Here is a 19,523-nt window from a genome sequence, read left to right as displayed (position 1 = left end):
CGGATTGTTTTAAAGAGCTACGATCTCTAGCTCTTCTCTTCCAGCTAGTATTCTTTTCTGTCTTTGCAACATATTTTGTTATACAGGATGCTACTTTAGAACCCAAGTGGCCGAGTTTCGATTTACCTTTTCTCACCCTTCAGCAAGTCAAGATATAAATATTATTGCTACCTCTGCAAATTATTACTTTGTGCTTCAAAGTTGACGTCTTGGCTAAGAATCTCCTTTATTTTTCTCAACTTGGGAAGACAAAAAATAACTGTGTTATGTCAGTGTTGGACAACAAACTTATATTCATTCAAAAGAAAGTTTGATTCAATTCTTTAGCTTAGCCAACCTCAACGTGAGCTCTATCACGACTTCGGTTCATGCAAGGGTCGATTTGCCATGAAAGACAGGTACTGCTTATAGATTATTTGAGCTCGACTTGGCACGCTTCTGAAGAGCAACAGAAACTGTGGAACCTCAAGTTTCATTTTTTTATTTTTTATTTTCCCTTCTACTTTTCCTCTGTTTTCTCGGAAACCAAGCAAATGAAATTATTCCTCTAATTGCGTTTTTATACAATAAGGTTTGAGGAGACCGTTGGTAATATTGATATTCAGAACCCAGCTGAGATAGGGATGAAGCTTCACAGTTCACATGAAGCACTCATTGGTTCAAGTACCTTCCAAACATCTGACCCAAGTTCTGGCCGGTTCTTTTGGATTCGGTCACAACACCTCAATCCCAAGCGAGCCAACTTCTGAGCAAGCACAATTGGCCAGTCTCCGGCTGAAGGATCCAAGAGGGCTTTCAGTTTCCCAGCCTCCAAGGCGGATTTCACCTCATTTGCTATTGAGAAGGCCGATTTCTTAGTCAGCAACTGTAATAAGATGATTCCATATGAGTAAACATCTGACTTCATAGTCAACACTCCTGTCTCAAGGAACTCAGGATCTATGTAGGGCAAAGTGCCCTTGGCATCAGTTATATGATAGAGGGTTGTGTTGCTTGAATTTCTATCTTGGAGTAACAAACGGGAGATTCCAAAGTCGCTGAGCTTACTAACATAGTTGGTATCAAGGAGGATATTGGAAGGCTTCAAATCGCCATGTACAATGCCGTGAGGCTTGTTGTTCTGAAGATACAGTAGGACAGCACACAATTCTATGGCGATTCTTATTCGAGTTTGCCATGATAATGGAGGACTGCTGTCCTTGCATTTGAGTCGATCTTCAAGATTTCCATTCGGAAGATACTCATAGATGAGTGCATAAATTTCAGGGCAATATCCAAAGAGTTTCACAAGATTGGGGTGCCTCAGCTGACTCAATACATGAACCTGATAAAAAGCCAGCTTGTGAGACAAATGCCAAAGTTAACATCCAACTTAATCACATTCTTCCAGGTATAATTTGTGTGGTTGTGTTTTTCCTTGTGTAGTGGTGAAAATTTTGGTTACTCACAGCCACAAGGATGTCTATCAGTTTGTGGTCTCTAAATCTTTCAGTAGTATACAAATAATGGCGTACTTGTATTATATCTAGCATAATATACTTGACAGAACCTAGTCACTTCAATATTGCCTAGTGAATACAGCTTCATGTTCAAGTATGCAGAGGAGACTTTCATGCAGCTAAGCCTGATACGTTGGTAAATATATTAACATAAGTAGACACTCACCAATTAAACACACATTTTTTTTTTTTGATGAATATTCACCAATTAAACACACATCTACATGATTCAAAATGATTTGAGCTACATGCAGTCATAACTATTAAGAAAGTTCTAAAAAAGAAAAAGAAAAAGAAAAAGAAAGCATGCAGTCGTATCAAGAAGTTAAATGCCCAAAAATATGTACCAATTGAACTGAAGCAAACAGAGAAGGAGATTCAATAAAATTTATATTTTTCTCTAGCTCAGTTATTGATCCAGATCATAATAAAGTATGCAACCTATCAGAAAAGCTAGAAAACCAACCAAGGTCCATTTTTATTGACATATATGTAACTATAAAATCGAGTCAACTGATTTTCGAATAAATATGCAAACCTCCATTTGGAATTCTGTGGTGCCTTGTGCGCCACTAGATTCCAGCCTCTTTATGGCAACCTTGGCATGACACAATAGTCCTTTATAAACGTTCCCATATCCTCCTTGTCCAATTTTCAGGGATTCATCGAAGTTTTGAGTGGCTTCTTCAATCTCAAAGCGTGAGAACTCGGAGAATGTTCGCATCCGTCTACTTGAGGCCTCTCCTTGTTTTCTTCTCAGTCCTTCAGCTTCTTTTAGTGCGTTATCTAGCTCCAAATGCAAATGATCCCTCTCATTTTGTAACTCTTCTATTTGTCTGTTCAATGATATTTCCCGTTCTTGAGAAATTTGGAGTTCTTCCCTGAATTGGTCTCTCTCGTTCTTCACCTTTTTAAGTTCTTCTCTCTCTTTTGCCAGCACTTCCTCAATATCTTTTTTTTGTCTCAACTCGTCTTGGACCTGTTGATAGGATTACTAGCAACTTGCATAAGATTTTGGACTCTTATCAAATTCATATACCTATTGTTCAATTATAGTGAATACCATTGCACGTGCAAGGTGTGCGGTGTGTTGAACATTCTACTCTAAATCTTTTTTCATTAGTTGATCCTTATCTGCCTTATTTAGGTCAGGAATGAGAAATAGAAAAAGAGAAAGAAATGAACTTTGTAGTTACTAGTACAGGTCTCAAAGAGTGTAAAAGAAAATCACTATATATGAAAAAACATGAAAGAAGTTTCAAATATTTCAAAGTTTTACCCTGCGTATAACCTCAATTCTATCTTTTTCTGCTTTCCGACGCCTGGATGCCTCATTTTCAGACTCTTCCATCGCTTGTTGAAGTTGCTCATAAAGAGAATTGTCAAAAATTCTGTCCTGATAGTATTCAGTAAACATTTAAATTTTATATTCAGCTTTTTTATATTGTTTAGTCATTGATTATTTCAGATAACTAATCCCAAAGAGGAAGTAAAATCGCTTCTAATATATATATATATATATGTTGCACATACTATAAAACTGAGACCACCATTAGAAGAGCATCCAGATATGCTACTTCCACAAGAAATCACAGTCGGACTTTGCTGCAGTGATGGAGATGCCATTTCCACTGTAGAAGAGCATCTTGAATAACCTGAAACCGGAGAGAGGGCTTTCAAATCCAGACCATTTTCATTCCCTTCAGCCCATGAAGCCAAAGTTACATTAACCCCTCCTCTGGAAGAGCTTCTTGACAAGCCATCCCCTTTATCAGAACTCCCTTCTGCATCCAACCTTTTTTTTAGAGATGGAAGCACTTCACTACCTTCTGTGAAGGGAATTTCCACCATTCTCATTCCACTGCTGTCCATATTGTGCCCCATTGTAAGAAATCGTTGTGGTAAGTAATTTGATTGCCCAGTTTTAATGCTGCCTTTCTGCCCAATAATAACTGATTGTGATCTCAGTTGGTTTGGTTGTCTAGTGTCAGTCTCTTCACTTGCTTCCCTAGTTTGATATGGCACTTGCATTAGTAATATGGAAGAGTTTGGGCCAAGTTTACACGTATATTAAAGACACGATCATCAGAATTAGCGTGACAGCCTAACGTATTTCAACAATGCCAAGCATTCTGCTGACATAAATATCAGGCATAAATATTTCAATAGCTTAGAAAGCTTCTACTTGAGGAATTTACATACTTATAAAGAAGACATATGTTACCAATGTATGTATGCACATCATCATTGCAAAAATGGGGCAAACAAAAACTCTGTAATTAACCAAAATTGAGTGCAGACCTGGTGAAAATGAGGTGGCCTTTGCAGATAAATTGTATATGACAGAAGACAGGTGCTTTTTCACGCACATATTTTGCTTTAGTAGACTTGATCTCCATCATGTTTCTGCAATGGAGCAGTAGCAAAGCAATCTCAATCCTAAGTTGAATGAAAATTTTTTACTTCTGTAAACCATTGGGTGATGTCAAATTGGTGAATATGCTGATATGGAAACAGTTCTATTGTGGTTTGCACCTCTTATAGAACTTCTCTGCTGCTGCTCCCATGACAAGCTTCCTGATCCCATGACTATTAATGAATTCTACAATTCCCTTCTCAATACTGTCCATTTCGAAGGGTTGTTTTTGTGCTCCTACCTAGGTTTGAAAAACCAGAATGCCAAAATAAATAAGAAAAATCAGCACTTGCTTCAATCCAGCATCTGAAGAAGAAGTCTTCCAATTGGTTGAACTGTCGACGAAAAACTTGGAAGCTTTTAACTATTAGATAACCTAAATTTGGATGCTTATACCCTGTTATATATAACCACTCCCATCATTTTGATCTAAACAAAGGAAAACCACCTATTACTCATAGGGATAACATAACAATTGGTGCTCTTTTCTTTCAAATGCTACACCACATGTCAACTTTATTGAACATTCGGTCTATGAGTAATTGTTGCTTTGTGAAATATCAACGGGGATCCCCTTCAATTACACTGCCTGAATTAGATGATCTGTTCAGGAGAAAGAGACAAGTCATGTGGCCTCAAAAACATTTATATCGTCTATTCGAGATTTTTGGGCAGTGTAAACCCTATATGAGCATTTAATGGCGTGTCTTTTTATCTTCGAATTGTATCATCTAATTCAGGTAAGAGATTAAAAAGGATCTCAATTTGTAAAATATTTAAAGTTTTCACGGCTAGAACTAAACACCTTTGAGGTGCAAGGCAAAAGACACGGTAGAGAGAAGCGTCGTTCCTAGATAGCTTTCATCAAGAGTTCTGTTTTAGAAAACAATTTCTTTTAAAAAACACACACAGAAAGGAAAAAGAAACAAAAAAGAACTTAATAAAAGAGACAAAGGAGGAGGATTTATACCCCCATTTGGCGACAGAAAAGAACGTATTCATCCAGGATGCCATGCATTTTTTGCCTTTCAGTTTCCCGGTATTCCCTCACTATGCTTTCCTGCAGTGAGCTTGCTGGAACTCTTCCACCCACTGCAACCCGGAAAATCTCAGATAAATTCCACTTTAAGATACTGAAAAGTAAGCTGGGAAAGCCAAATTCTTCTACTCAAAAGCACAATTTCCAAAATCGTGACGATTTTGTTAACTGGGTAATGCAATCGATTGTTTAGCAACCAATTTCTCCTAAACCACTAAATGATCAGAATATAGGTCTCCTCAACTGTGGTCGATTCTTATATTTCCTCATAAAAATCCAATTTTTACAACATCAAAAACTGAATTCCCTTCAGGTTTTTCTACGCGTACAAATACCCGAGTTTGAGAGTTTCGAATAGGAAACAGATAGACATATAAGTTCTATAGCTGTGTAGAGTTTTCAGGCATTCCATAAAGCGCGTGTACAGACAAAAACACCCAAACAAATGCCTGAAAGGCTGAACGTGTGTACAAAGCAGGTATTGATGAAGAAAAATTATTTTTGCTTGTCGATGTGAAGGGCGCTTCCTTCAAAGAGGTATCATAATTTAAATTGTAACAAAATTTAACCTTAATGCAAATCAAATTTTGACATATTACAAAGAACCAACATTGCAAAAAGACTGTCTGTATTTAAGACTTACACAAGGGGATCAGCTGTGCAGGCTGATGAATGTGAAGGATGGAAATCTTGTTCCCTCTAGAGTTATGTATTGCCCAACAAAGGGTTGATTTCCACTCTTTTGCATCTTTTCCCAGAGCAACGAATATCGTATCCTCTGAACTCTCTTGTCTACTTGCCATACTTCTGGGAACCCCAATAAAACTCTACAAATTAAGCCAATATTATCTACAGTTAATGGAAAACTCAAACGTAAAAAAATCTCATTCGAACAATATTGTTAGATGCAGCTTCCTGAATCCTTCCAGTCTTGGAAACTTGTTCTTCAGAACACACTCCCAACTCCTTCAGCTTTTCTCTATTTAAAACTTTTGCCAACAAATAATATCTTAAACCTTCTGAATAGAATAAAAGAATCAAGCCTCTGCCAGCCGAGAGACACAGAGAGAGAAGAATTGGTAAAAGCCTTGCTGCTTCTTTGAAGTTTCTGCAGTCTGCACATGCATGAATTGGAAGAAAAAGGAATGTCTTGTCTGGAGTCTGGAGCCAGAGTCGCCCAGAGTTGACGATGTTCGCATGTATTACTACTTACTACTAAAATTTAAAATTTAAATTAATATTATTTATACATATATTAATACATAATTATCCTTATAACTATTTCTTTTCAGAAACGCTTCAGACCGGTCGGGCTGTTTATACTCAAATAACAGCCCGCCAATCAGCTGATGCCACGTAGGAGAAAGCTGTAAACAGCCCATAGACCGTGAAGCAGAGAATCAGAAGGCTTCAGTGTGACTCTTGAAAATTTTCCCACGATCGCGAGCCAAGGGTTTTCTCCCTTCTGCCATTTGCCTCAGCCCGACGCCGACAGACGGCCAAAATCGCAGCCCGTCGCCGACGAAATTATCTCAGCCCGACGCCGACTCAATCATCGCAGTCCGAAACCGACGCCGAAGTAAATCGGGGACGAGACCATTTGAGTCCGAAACCATTCACCATTCACCTAAGGATTTCTCTTTAACTTAAGCAGAGCGGTAGAGTCGAAATTTTCAGACCCAATTCAGCCGGCAAAAAGCGAGCAACAGACCCCCTCGATTCTCCGTGTTCATTACGACGCCGTTCCTTTTTCTTCTCCTAATATCTCTCCTGTGTCTGTATCGAGATTTACAAACCGAACAGCGGAGTTGCGGTCTCTGTTATCTTTCTTTTTGGTATCGACATGGCCTTCGTTTCGTTCGTCGGGAGAGTCCTCTTCGCCTCTCTGTTCATTCTCTCTGCTTATCAAGAGTAAGTCTTCAGATCTACTTTCTCTTCCTCTTATTTTGCTTTTCCTGTTTTGGAGCTGTTTTTTTATTTTTGATATGCTATGTTTCACTTCTGAGAGTGTGGGAAATGAAAGAGGCGAATTTTTTTAAAAATTTGGATCCTTGTGTTTCCCGGTGTTTTCAGTCTGGAAACCGACTCTGAAGCGGCTGCTGGGAAATTGAAAAAATAAAGCCGCATTTTCTGTGGGATATATACTAGAAGTGTTTCTTTCGGTTTTCGTCTTTCTTCCTCTGTTTTTCTCAGGAACACAACGAAGTTGTTTGGGACACTCCTTGTTGCACCGGGAGAAGCTTAGGGCTTCAACGTGAGGGAGGGCAGGGGACTCAACCACGTTCGGGAGAAGCTTAGGGCTTCAACGTGAGGGAGGGATGAGGGAGGGCAGAGGGCTTCAACGTGAACGAGGGGAGGGGACTTCCACGTTCGGGAGAAGGGCTTCAGGGTGAACGAGGAGTTAGGCCTCAGTTACAAATGAGGGCAGGGGGCTTCCATCAGATGCTGGTCCACGAGTTACTCGGTGGAAGTCCTACGTGGCAGTTTATGATTGGCGGGCTGTTATTTGAGTATAAACAGCCCGACCGGTCCTAAGGATTTCTCATTTCTTTTTGGCCATCTTTTACCGACCATTACATTTCTTTTTTTTCTTTTTATTTTTCAATTTTTCTTTCAACATTTTTTTCAACTATTTAGATATTTTTTAAAAATAAAAAAATACATATTTATTTAAAAACACTTACTTAATCACTAAATAAAAAAATAAAAGAATAAAAAATTTGGTAAAACATTTTGGTACAAAATTTATGTGGGTTTAGTGTTTTCTTTTTTTTTTTCTTATTAATTATATACAATTTTTTTTTTTTTTTTAAAAAGCATAGAGTTCTTGAAGGAGCCACTTCAATTAAAAAATAATAATAATTAGTTCCATAAAGTTGCTTTCCATTTTTTTAATTAATAAGTGAAAAAGTTAAATAATATATGTCCTTATATATATTGGAATTATTAAATAAAAAATAATATATATTTTTTTTCAAATTTTATTATATACATTCACTTTTACATATATTCTGTGTATTTTATTAGTGTGATTAGTCAAAATAATTTTTTTTAAAAAGTGACGTAACCAATCACATAATAGAGTACGTAAATAGTACGCAAAAGTGATTGTATATAGAATTTTTGTATTCTTTTTCTCAACCTATATCGTTTTATTTTGGAACTTATATCAAATTTATAAATGTTATTTAATTGTAAAAGAAGTTAAAAGAGTCTATTTGTTACGATCATGGATTATTTGATCGATATATGTATAATATGTAAATTATTCTTGGTTTCTTTGCATATGGAAACATGAAATATAATCAATTTCTTGGTCGCAGTACAAAACATGAAATGTCGCCATAATAGATCAGGTAAATCGTGGAAAATAATAGTATCATGCAAGAAAAAGGTCTATGACCAAGTAATGATCTATAATTTTAAAAGCATGGGGTTTAATTTGCACTAGTGAATCCACATGATAATCATCCACTTCCCCATTATTTTATTAACTTAAATAATATATTCCACAAGATCATCCACATGTTTATCTTATGAACTCATACCTTTTTCTTATTCTTTTTCTCTTTTATACTCAATAAAATCATAAAGCTCATTAAATTTTATAGAGAATTAAAGATCACGTGACTTTTAGGTCTCGTGACTTTTGGTTGTTAGAGTGCATTAAGATCAACTCAATTCAATCTAATTTTAAACTGAATTTAATATTCAAATATATACAACTTTTAAATCACTAAACTCATGTTAATTCAAAACTTTCTTACATGTGATACCCACAATATTTTTAAACTCGACACATATTTACATGTGAAACCTATAATTTTTTTTTTAAATTCTACCCATAAATAAATTTAAACTCATCTTAATATTCAAACATATCTAAACTCATTTTAGATAAACTTACAAAAATTACTTTATTATCCCAATTTATTATTATTTATAAAAAACTCAATATATCTCAATTTAGTTCAATATCCAAACGCAAGATTATGTTTACCTTGACTCTTTGTATAAAGAGCTTTTGGAAGAGTTTTCTCGAAGTTAATTTAGAGATCAATGCATTGACATTAATGACACTTTTCTACAAGTTATATATATATATATATATATATATATATATATATATATATATATATATATATATATATATATATATCACTTAAATATGTTTTTCCTTCATTTAATGTATTTAACTATTTCTCTACTATTAGTTTTAAATAAAAAAAAAATAATTATATTTTTTCATTTTTCAGTTTTCACCATAAAAAATTATCATAATATTATAATTGTATAAGGAGTAATGTTATTTATCATTTAAATTCTCATCATTTTCTCATATTTTTATGATATGATATTAGATGATTAGAGACTATTTATTATATTTTATTTGTGAACTTATCATCTAATATTATATTATGAGATGGTGAGAAGATGATAAGAAAAAGAAAGTGATGAATATATATTTTTTTATATGAGATGATGAAAGGGAAATATTATAAGCTGCCACAAATAAAAGTTTGAATTTCTAGAAAAACATTAAATACGAGAAGAGACTTCAACCAATGAAAGTTTGTGTGGAATAACATACGTGGAGATAACATTTGATATTCCACCTTGTCGACTTCCAAACATATAAACAAAATTTTTTTTCGTTTATATGTTGGGTCATGACGCGATAACGCGTAGGAAACTTGTAATGAATTAAATACAAAACAAATTTAAGGTCAGAGCACACTGATTTGGGACAACATGTCTTTGTTAGTTGATAAAGATCAATAACTAGAGCCATGCAAGTAAAGTTTAAGTTTAATAAACATCATAAAATTTGTAGCAAGTGCTATCCCAACCTATATGATCTCTAGTATGATGATAATTATGAATAAAATCTCTCACGAGATTAATAGATCACTTATGAGATCCTCAAAGTCATGGAAATTCATTTGTAAGCCTAAATCACATGGAGGTTTAGGGATTAGATTGACTTCTAACTTTAACCAGGCCCTTCTCTTAAAGCTAGGATGGAATCTCAAGACTGGATTGTAGAAGGCATAAGTAGAGATACAAAGACTAATGTTGAGCAAGTTTGAATCATGAACAACTGTTAAAATACATCGATCTCAGAATTGATGCGCATATGCAATGTGCTGCGTCTAATAATGTATTTGGAAGCATACCCTTAATTATGATTCCCCCTTGTTTATTAGAATTTTACAGTGGGAAAAAACCCCATTCTTATGTATAATTGTTGAATGTTGGATGCTATTATTATTAATGAATAGTTACTTTATTGAGGAAAAAGAAGTAAATTTAAAATAAAAATTTTTTGTTGAGTTTATCATAAATTTTATAAAATTAAATTCATAAATTGACATGATTTGATTTGATATTTTATATTATAAAATTATATTCATTGTATAGATATAAGATATCATACCAAATATATTGTCGTGATCCAACTCTCTCGTGGATTTAGCAGTTGTCTTCCTTTACGTACGGTTTTCAGTTTTATTTGACAAGAGCGCATGCCATGGCATATGACTACGTACGCAAGAAGCATTTCCTTGATCTCCACAAGAAGTTATATTATAATTAATGTATTCTACACACATATATATAAAAAAAATTTAGTTATAAGTATAATTATATATTAATATATGTATTAATTTATTGTGATTGATCAAAAAGTAAATTTTATTAAAAATAATATTAATTTAAATTTTAAATATAAAAAAATCAATATTAGAACGTAAATTAATGTGTAACTTTACTTATATAGTACAAAATGATATATATATATATATATATATATTATTTTTCTCATAGATCCGCTTGTTTATTACAGACGACAGTTAGTTAATAATCAAATACGTAAGCAGGAAATTAAGTCACTGGTAGGAAACCTTAGAATTAGTTACGACAGCAATGTTGTGACCATGATGTGCTTGTTTCTTGGTGCCGACTGCCTTTCTTAGGTCAAATAGTAAGGAATATTCTGCTCATGGCATTCATGATCCAAAGCAGTGGCGGAGCCTTTATTCTAGAGGCAAATAAAATTAAAACAATATACCTAAAATATTTTTTGTTATGTTTTTATTTTATTCTTTTATGATATATAATAATCTGATAAAAAAATTTAGGATAAAAAAATATGTTTAATACAATTTATATATTAAAAAAAATATTTGATATGTCAAGAATAATATATTACTAAAATGATATAAAGACATTCATATAAATATGTTAAATAAAAAAATACAGAATGTCTAAAATTATAATTTGTGCTCTTTTAAACAAACAAAATCATTAAATATTGAATCTAAATCTAAATTATTAATTATTTTTCTTTTAATATAGACAATAGAAAGATGTTAGAAATACTATTAGTTATAGTTATAATTTTTTTTATTTATAATAAAAATTATGTATTTTATTTTATATGAGATGTGTTTTATTTATTTTATTTTTATATCAGATTAAATTTTATGAAAATTTCAAAATAATTTTTAAAAAAATGATAAATTCATGATAAATTAATATTATTTTATTAAATAAAAAAATTAACACACGTATATATATATATTTTTTCAAATTTGCAGGGGCTGGCCACGTTTGATCCAAAGGGAGCTTCACGAGGTTTTGAAAATTGGCAAGAAAGTCAGAGCTTGGAACTGTTTGAATTTATTATATGTACGTTTAGAAGAGAGAAAGATCTGTGACCACGTAACACCCATATCCATCGGTTGGTGAACTTGTTTAAGAATTAGGGTTGTTTGATATTTTTAGATTATTTTAATATTATTTATAAATTATTTATTACTATTCGTATTTTTTTTACAAACAAGTCCCTATCGTCATTGACTCGGTATCTATTTAATTTTTTTTTACAAACAAGTCCTTATCGTCAGACTCGGTGTCTATTTAATTTTTATTTAATTTTATTTTTATAACAAGTCAAAATATTCATTTATATCAAAGAGTTCTTACAAATAGAGTTTTTATCAAGCCAAATAGCTTGACTTATAAAAGAAAGACATGAATCCCACCACATAACAATGTCTTTAACTTTCCTTGCATATCTTGCCAATTGATGGGCAGCACCATTACCCAATCGATCGACATGCTTAAGTCTTGTTTCTTCAAACCCATGCATAAACCTTCAAATATCTTGTAAAATGAAATCAAATTCCGTTAGACACTCAGAATCTTCATTCAAACAATTAACAAGAATCAAAGAATCAGATTCTAATATGATTTTAGGTACCCCCACTGAACACACAGTTGTATGCCTCTCAACAAAGCAATGGCTTCAATAAATACAGTTAAAGAAACCTCACTTTCCACCTTGGTTGCAGCTACCACAACATCCCCATTATGATCTCTCAAAATAACCCCAACCCCAGCAGAAAAAGAGTCACTAAATGTAGCACCATCAATATTTAATTTCAGACAACCTATGGGAGGGGGATGCCAATACACAACATGATTGATCCTTTTATCAAACCCATGAAAAACCTGCACCTTAGTATACTCTTGTTTTAATGACAAAACATTATTAACATCAGTATTTATATTCAGAGATACATCCTCATAAATAAACTTGTTTCTCCTATTCCATAGTCCCCAAGCAACTACCAAAAAAGTAGTTAACACATCATGAGAACCTCTATCACGAGCCAAATTTGCCAAATTCCAAAAAGAGAGATCAGAAACAATCTCATCCAATCCAGGACAATAATCCATCCACACTTGTCTCACATCATTGCAATAAAATAAGACATGAGCAGCATCTTCAATACAACTAGAACAGATAGCACAAATATCATTCTCAAGCACATGTTTAAGTTTTAAATTCTGGAAAGTTGGTAGTTTTTCATGGCACGCCCACCATGCAAAGATCTTAATTTTTTTAGGGAGTTTCAGATGCCACAAACATTTCCAAAAAACTGAAGCCAAACTTTTCCTTGAGTGCTGCCCCATATCATTGGAGATATCCTGCTGTAACATTCGGTAAGCACTTCTAACTGAATAAATTCCATTTTTCTCATGCACCCAAAACAAAGAATCTTCAGTATGAATAGAAATATTAAGCTGCAGAATTTTCTAAACCACATTTGGATTGAATAGAGCTCTTAAAGCTTGTATATTCCACCATCCCGTATTGATATCAATCAAAGAATGAACTTTTAAATCTTCATCAACCTCAGAATTATTGGGGGGTAAATAATAATCAGGAATCCATGGGTCTTTAAAAACATCGACAGATTTACTATTTCCCACTCTCCACCTATACCCTCTCTTCAAATCTTTTATAGCTACCAAAATACCCTTCCACACATATGATGAATTATTTCTGAGTTTGGCTTCAAACAAACTTATATTGGAAAAATATTTAGCTTTAAAAACACGATGCACGAGGGAGCCCTCATTCCTTAGAAGCCACCAACCTTGTTTAACTAAAAGAACTAGATTAAAAAGATGTAGATCTTTAAAACCCATCCCTCCTCTAAATTTAGAGTTATTTAAATCTTTAATTTAAATTAGTTTTGAAATTTCAATTTTAATGTGAGAGAAATACGAATAAAATGAGTTTTTGACATTTATTGAGATTTAAATGTCACACAACCTAACCTTCCCGCCCCTCCCCCCCCCCCCTCTAAAAGACAATCATTTCCAATTACAGGGCTTGCCAATAAAAATTTCAAACTACTCAATTCAATTTTCTCTCTCCATACCCAATTAAGCCTATGCTACCACTTTATAATTCTCTCTTTAAAAAAATAACCAAAACTTCACTCAACCCAATACAATATTCTCTCCCTCGAATTCAAACCCATAAAACTCCTCTATGAAAACTTTCATTATCCTCCTCAACTTAGGGATACAAAAACAAGAACCTATACAGCCCAATTTACACATAATTTTCAAGAATAATATTACTCATTATCTCAATTCTCATTATCTTATAATATATCATTAATTTTACATCAAATAATGAGATAATGATAAAAAAAGAGATAATGAATATATTTTTTTTTTATCATTATATTACCACAAGATTTATTCAAATTTCTTAAACGAAATGTACCACCGTACCAATCCGAAAAATGATAAAATTATAAGTAATTCTATATATAATTATAAAATATGTAAACGTCATATAATCACTTTAAAAAAGATTAAAGTTTATTATTAAAAGAGTTTTGTTACGTACAAGCAAACTTACGTACTAATCTGCATATCAATATTAATTCTTTCATATTTAAAATTTAAATTAATATTTTTTTGATAAAATTAATTTTTTAACCAGTCATATTAGATTGATGTACATATTAATAAATAATTATATTTATAATTAAATTTTTTTAATTTATAATTATAAATATCTTTCCTCCAAAATTATAGAGACATGAACTGTAATTTACGCAGGCGCCAAAAGATTTGGAATTTTCAAAGGAAGTTTTCTTGGGAAAGAAATAATCGAATAAACCAAATAAAGGTGGGCCCAACTTTTGGGAGGAATATATTCTTTTTGATCCTCTCTTTATACGGTGCCCTTGGGCTGCCCGTGTCCACCTCACGTCCAACGTGGTATTGATTTCGCCGTTCGTTTTATCTTTTCTGTCCGACCAGGTTAACTGTTCAAACGTCAATGGTCTCCAATCGAAGGATCGTTAAGAGTCTAACCGATTGATTAGTTTTAGAAAAAATTTAAGATTGAATTGATATGTATTGATTTTATATTTTTTAAAATTAATTACGTATTAATTATTTTTTTAAATCAGTATTATGATTTTATCGATTTTTAATTTGATTTGATCCGATTTTTTAGTTTTAATATATTATATTATAATATATTATAGTATATAATATTGATTTAAAAAAATATATTATAATATATTATAATATATATTATAATTGTATTATAGAATATAATTATATATTATAATATATCATATAGGATATTATAATATATAGTGATATAATAGTAGTATAACTATTAATATATATTATATAATATTAGTATAACTATTAATATAATAAATAAAATAATATAAGATTTTAACATTTAATATTATATTAATTAGTAATTTATCATATAATACAGAACTATTTATATATAATTATATATTATATATAAAAATTATATACAATAAAAAAAATTAAAAAATATATATATATATATGAACCAGTTTAGTCTGATTTTAGAAAAAAGAAAAATTAAAACTGAACCGATTAAATCACAAAATTACTTTCCCTGTATAAATTCTGCATAATAACAATAAAACTACTCATAAAAATTCCAAAACTGCTTCCCTTCATGAGGTATTAAAACATTAAAGGTGGAGATAACATTTTGGTAATCCAGTGTATGATCATTGTAGCATCTCATGTCTCAATCACTACATCAGGCATACCATCAAATATATAAAGAAGTTTTATCTAATCCTCTCCTAGGGTTTCCTTTGTAGAGGTTCTCGTACTGCCCTTGTGCAGTGGTCTTTGTTCTACGGTGCTGTAAGTATGATTACGGAGCTGTAAGTATGATTACGGAAGATGATCTTCCCGTGCTCTACACAAAGCTTTCTTTAACTGAGAAGGAAAGTGAAGATGTGGTTATTGGGCTGGAGAGTCTGGAGGATGTTTTGCCTCGAGGAGGGAAATGCTTGTTTATGCAACTTTTTACTGGGAAATATTTCAACAGGGAGGCGTTTAAGGGTACGATGCGGAAGATTTGGAGGACTGTAATGGGTGTCCGGTTTCGTGATCTCTCCTCAACACTGTTTCTTGTTGAGTTTGAGGATGCGAGAGATAAGGAGAAGGTTTTGAGAGAGGGGCCATGGACTTTTGATAAACACTTGGTTCTATTTGCTGAAGCGGATGGTCGTCTTCAAGTTCATCAGATTAAGCTGGATACAGCGTCCTTTTGGGTCCGCTTACATGATTTACCCATAATGGCTCGTAATGCACATGTAGGTCGGAAGCTTGGGGAGAAGATTGGTTTCGTGGAAGACGTCGATCTGGAGAATAGTGAAGTGGAATGGGGCGAGTATTTGAGAGTAAGGGTTAAACTTAATGTGAAAGATCCTCTTCTACGGGGATCTAAGTTGTCTGTTGGAGGTGGTCAGTCGGTTTGGATTCGATTCTCTTACGAGAGGCTACCAAATTTCTGCTACTGGTGTGGGAGACTGGGGCATGTTGATAAAGACTGTGGTGAAAGGGAGGCTTGTTCTGGACTGGATGGTGTTGCTACGGGTCTCCAACCTTATGGTGTGTGGTTACGTTCCGGTAGCTTCAATGTGAAGAAGATTTCAGTACGGAGCCGATTTCCAGAGGAAGTAAAGTTTGATTCTGTTCAAGACACTCCTGCTCCGAGTAGTTCGTTGAAGGTTTCTGTTCCTCCATCGGCGACGGACCCAGGTCTTGCTGCCGTGGGTAGTTTTGCCGGCAATGTTATTGTTGGTCAAACTGAAACGGTTGAAAAGCCCACGGAGAAGTTGGCTGATTTTCAGGGTGTTCCGTTACCGAGTAACGTCTTTCACTCGGTTTCAAACGGTTCTTTGATAGACGTTGGAGATATGGGGATAAATGAGGGAGACGTTACTGGGATTCTGAAGGGGGTGGATGGGCCTACAGTTGGGGATTTTGAGGAGGGGCTGTCTAGTGGATCGCTCGATATTGGGCTTGTGGAGGTCCCGGTAGGGATAGAACCATCAGTAGTGGAGTCGTCCAATCCATTAAAGAAACAGCCTTTGACACACGGAACCAAACGGGCTGGCAAATTGTCGTTTAAGGCTAAAACGTCAAAAACCTAAGTCTCCCCTTGAGAATGCATTTCAGTATAGTGGCCGAAAGAGGAAACAGAGGAGTTCCCATACGGACTCTGCTAGGCATGTTCGAACGAGATATGAGGCTGGGAAGATTTCTGAAGATCCGATCCTCATTGATGCGGCGTTAGAGAACTGCACTGAACTATCGGCGGTGGCTGTTGCACAGCCCCGCCGACAGCCATGAAGCTCCTGGCCTGGAATGCTCGTGGGCTTGGGAACCCACGTGGCATTCGACACCTCTGCGCTTTGACGAAGAGGGAAGCTCCCGACGTTCTTTTCCTTCAAGAGACCCGGCTTAGTGTTCGAGCTGCAGAAAATTGTAAGTTTAAACTTGGTTTTTCTAATTGTTTAGCAGTATGTTCAACTGGTAGAAAAGGGGGTCTTGCTCTGTATTGGGGGAAAGAAGTAGCTCTTTCTATTGTTAATTTTTCTTCAAATCACATAGATGCTGAAATTAGTGATGAAAATGTGGTTGGAGGGTGTTGGTTTTTAACATGTTTGTATGGGGTTCCCGAAACCCATTTGCGGCATAGAACATGGGCTCTCCTAAGGAGTCTTAGACGTTCACGTGGGGAGGCCTGGCTTGTCATGGGTGATCTAAATGAAACGATGTTTCATCATGAGAAGCAAGGGGGGAATCCTAAACCGGATGCTCAGTTATCTGTTTTCCGAGATGTTGTTGAGGAGTGTGAGTTGCGTGACTTGGGATTCACTGGATATAGATTTACGTGGTCAAATATGAGGGTTGGTCCCGATTGTATCAATGAACGTTTGGATAGGTTTCTTGCCAATTCTAGTTGGTGGAATTCTTATCCGCATGCCAAGGTGTTTCATGGCTTTGCGGCTTATTCTGACCATCTTCCGATTTGGTTGGAATTGGAGGGTGATACGACTCTCCATTATAGAAAGAAAAAATTATTTCGTTTTGAGGAAATGTGGGTTGGAAATCTTGACTGTGAGGCAATTATTAAGGACACATGGTGACTGGAATCTGTTCATTCACGATTGGAGGAGGTGGAGGAGATGATTAGGACGAGTGGGCTTAAGCTGCAGCACTGGAACAGGACTTGTTTTGGGAATGTTCAGAGAAAGCTTCAACAAGCTAATCTGAAGTTGCAGCAGGTATATGATGATCCTCGGGGGTTGGATGTTCCCGCATTAAATGTTGCTAGAAAAGAGGTGGCTATTTGGTTGGAGAGGGATGAAGTAATGTGGCGACAACGTTCTAAGGCTTTATGGTTAAAAGAAGGAGATCATAACTCCCGATATTTTCACATGAAAGCATCCCAACGAAGGAAAAAGAATTGTTTGCAAAGAATTCAGGATGCACAAGGGCAGTGGCATGAGAGGACTCATATGGATAAAGTTATTCTGGATTATTTTAGTGAGCTGTTCTCTTCTTCAAATCCGACTGCTTCACTAGATTTTCTGCATGATTTAAGGGGAAGAGTCACTCCAAGCATGAATGAAGAGCTGACCCGAGTATATTCGGCTGATGAGGTGAAGATAGCGTTGCAACAGATGAATCCCTCTAAAGCTCCGGGCCCGGATGGCATGTCGCCAGTGTTTTTCCAAAAATATTGGCAGGAGATTGGTAATACTGTGACTGCAGCAGTGTTACATGCCCTTAATACAGGTTCTTTTCCTTCCTCTATTAATCACACCTTTATTTCTTTGATTCCCAAGAAGAAATCTCCAATAAGAGTTACGGATTATAGACCTATTAGCCTCTGTAATGTGGTTTATAAACTGCTTGCAAAGGTCATTGCAAATCGTCTCAAACTGGTTTTAACTCATATTATTGGGGAATGTCAAAGTGCGTTTGTGCCTGGGCGTCTTATAACTGATAATGTCCTTATTGCTTATGAAGTGATTCATTATTTGAGGCTTAAGCGGACAGGGAAGAAGGGTTTTATGTCTTTGAAATTGGACATGAGCAAAGCGTATGACCGGGTGGAGTGGGGCTTTTTGAAAACTGTTATGGAGGCATTGGGTTTTAGTGAGGCTTTTGTGAATCTAATCATGCAGTGTGTTAGCTCGGTTTCCTTCTCGGTGCTTATTAATGGGGAACCTAAGGGTCCTATCTTTCCTTCAAGAGGGCTCCGACAAGGCGATCCTTTGTCCCCATATCTTTTTCTCTTATGTTCTGAAGGTCTAACATCTTTATTGAAAGAAGCGGGATTGAGGAGACAATTTTCAGGCATTAAAATATGTAGAGGGGCCCCGAACATTACTCATCTGTTATTTGCTGATGACAGCTTGATATTTTGCAAGGCTAAACTAGAAGAAAACAGACGGATTCAAGCTATCTTGGCAAAGTATGAGGAACTTTCTGGTCAGCGAATCAATAAGGAAAAAACAGCAATGGTTTTAAGTAGAAATGTGCCCCGGAGAACCCAAGAAGATATTAAAAATTTATGGAGTAATTCTGACATCCAACAGTATGAGCGGTATCTCGGGCTGCCACATTTAGTTGGACGATCCAAAAGACGAGCTTTTCAGTCCATTAAACAGAAGGTGTGGCAGAAGCTGCAAATCTGGAAAGAAAAACTGCTTTCTCAAGGGGGTAAGGAAATATTGATAAAAGCAGTAGCCCTTTCAATCCCATCTTATTCTATGAGCTGTTTTCTTCTTCCTTCTACCTTATGTGATGAATTGGAGGCTATGATGGCTCGTTTTTGGTGGGGTCATAAGGATAATGGAAGGAAAATTCATTGGTTCAGCTGGAATAAAATGTG

The 19,523-nt window shown here is 34.9% G+C and overlaps 2 protein-coding genes and 1 pseudogene across 2 annotated transcripts; 1 reads left to right on the top strand and 2 right to left on the bottom strand.

Moving 5' to 3' along the window:
* Positions 1-456: 456 nt before the first annotated feature.
* Positions 457-6,157, bottom strand: LOC122298882 (annotated as a pseudogene).
* Positions 6,158-12,199: 6,042 nt separating this feature from the next.
* Positions 12,200-12,697, bottom strand: LOC122301652. The gene has a single exon (XM_043113048.1). The coding sequence runs from the start codon at positions 12,695-12,697 to the stop codon at positions 12,200-12,202; it is 498 nt and encodes a 165-aa protein (XP_042968982.1).
* Positions 12,698-16,965: 4,268 nt separating this feature from the next.
* On the top strand, positions 16,966-17,769 carry LOC122301651. Its single transcript, XM_043113047.1, has one exon. The coding sequence runs from the start codon at positions 16,966-16,968 to the stop codon at positions 17,767-17,769; it is 804 nt and encodes a 267-aa protein (XP_042968981.1).
* Positions 17,770-19,523: the final 1,754 nt, after the last annotated feature.

Source organism: Carya illinoinensis, chromosome 2 (genome assembly GCF_018687715.1).
Source record: "Carya illinoinensis cultivar Pawnee chromosome 2, C.illinoinensisPawnee_v1, whole genome shotgun sequence".
In the NCBI taxonomy this organism is placed as follows: Eukaryota; Viridiplantae; Streptophyta; class Magnoliopsida; order Fagales; family Juglandaceae; genus Carya; species Carya illinoinensis.
This window is presented reverse-complemented; position numbering and strand designations above follow the sequence as displayed.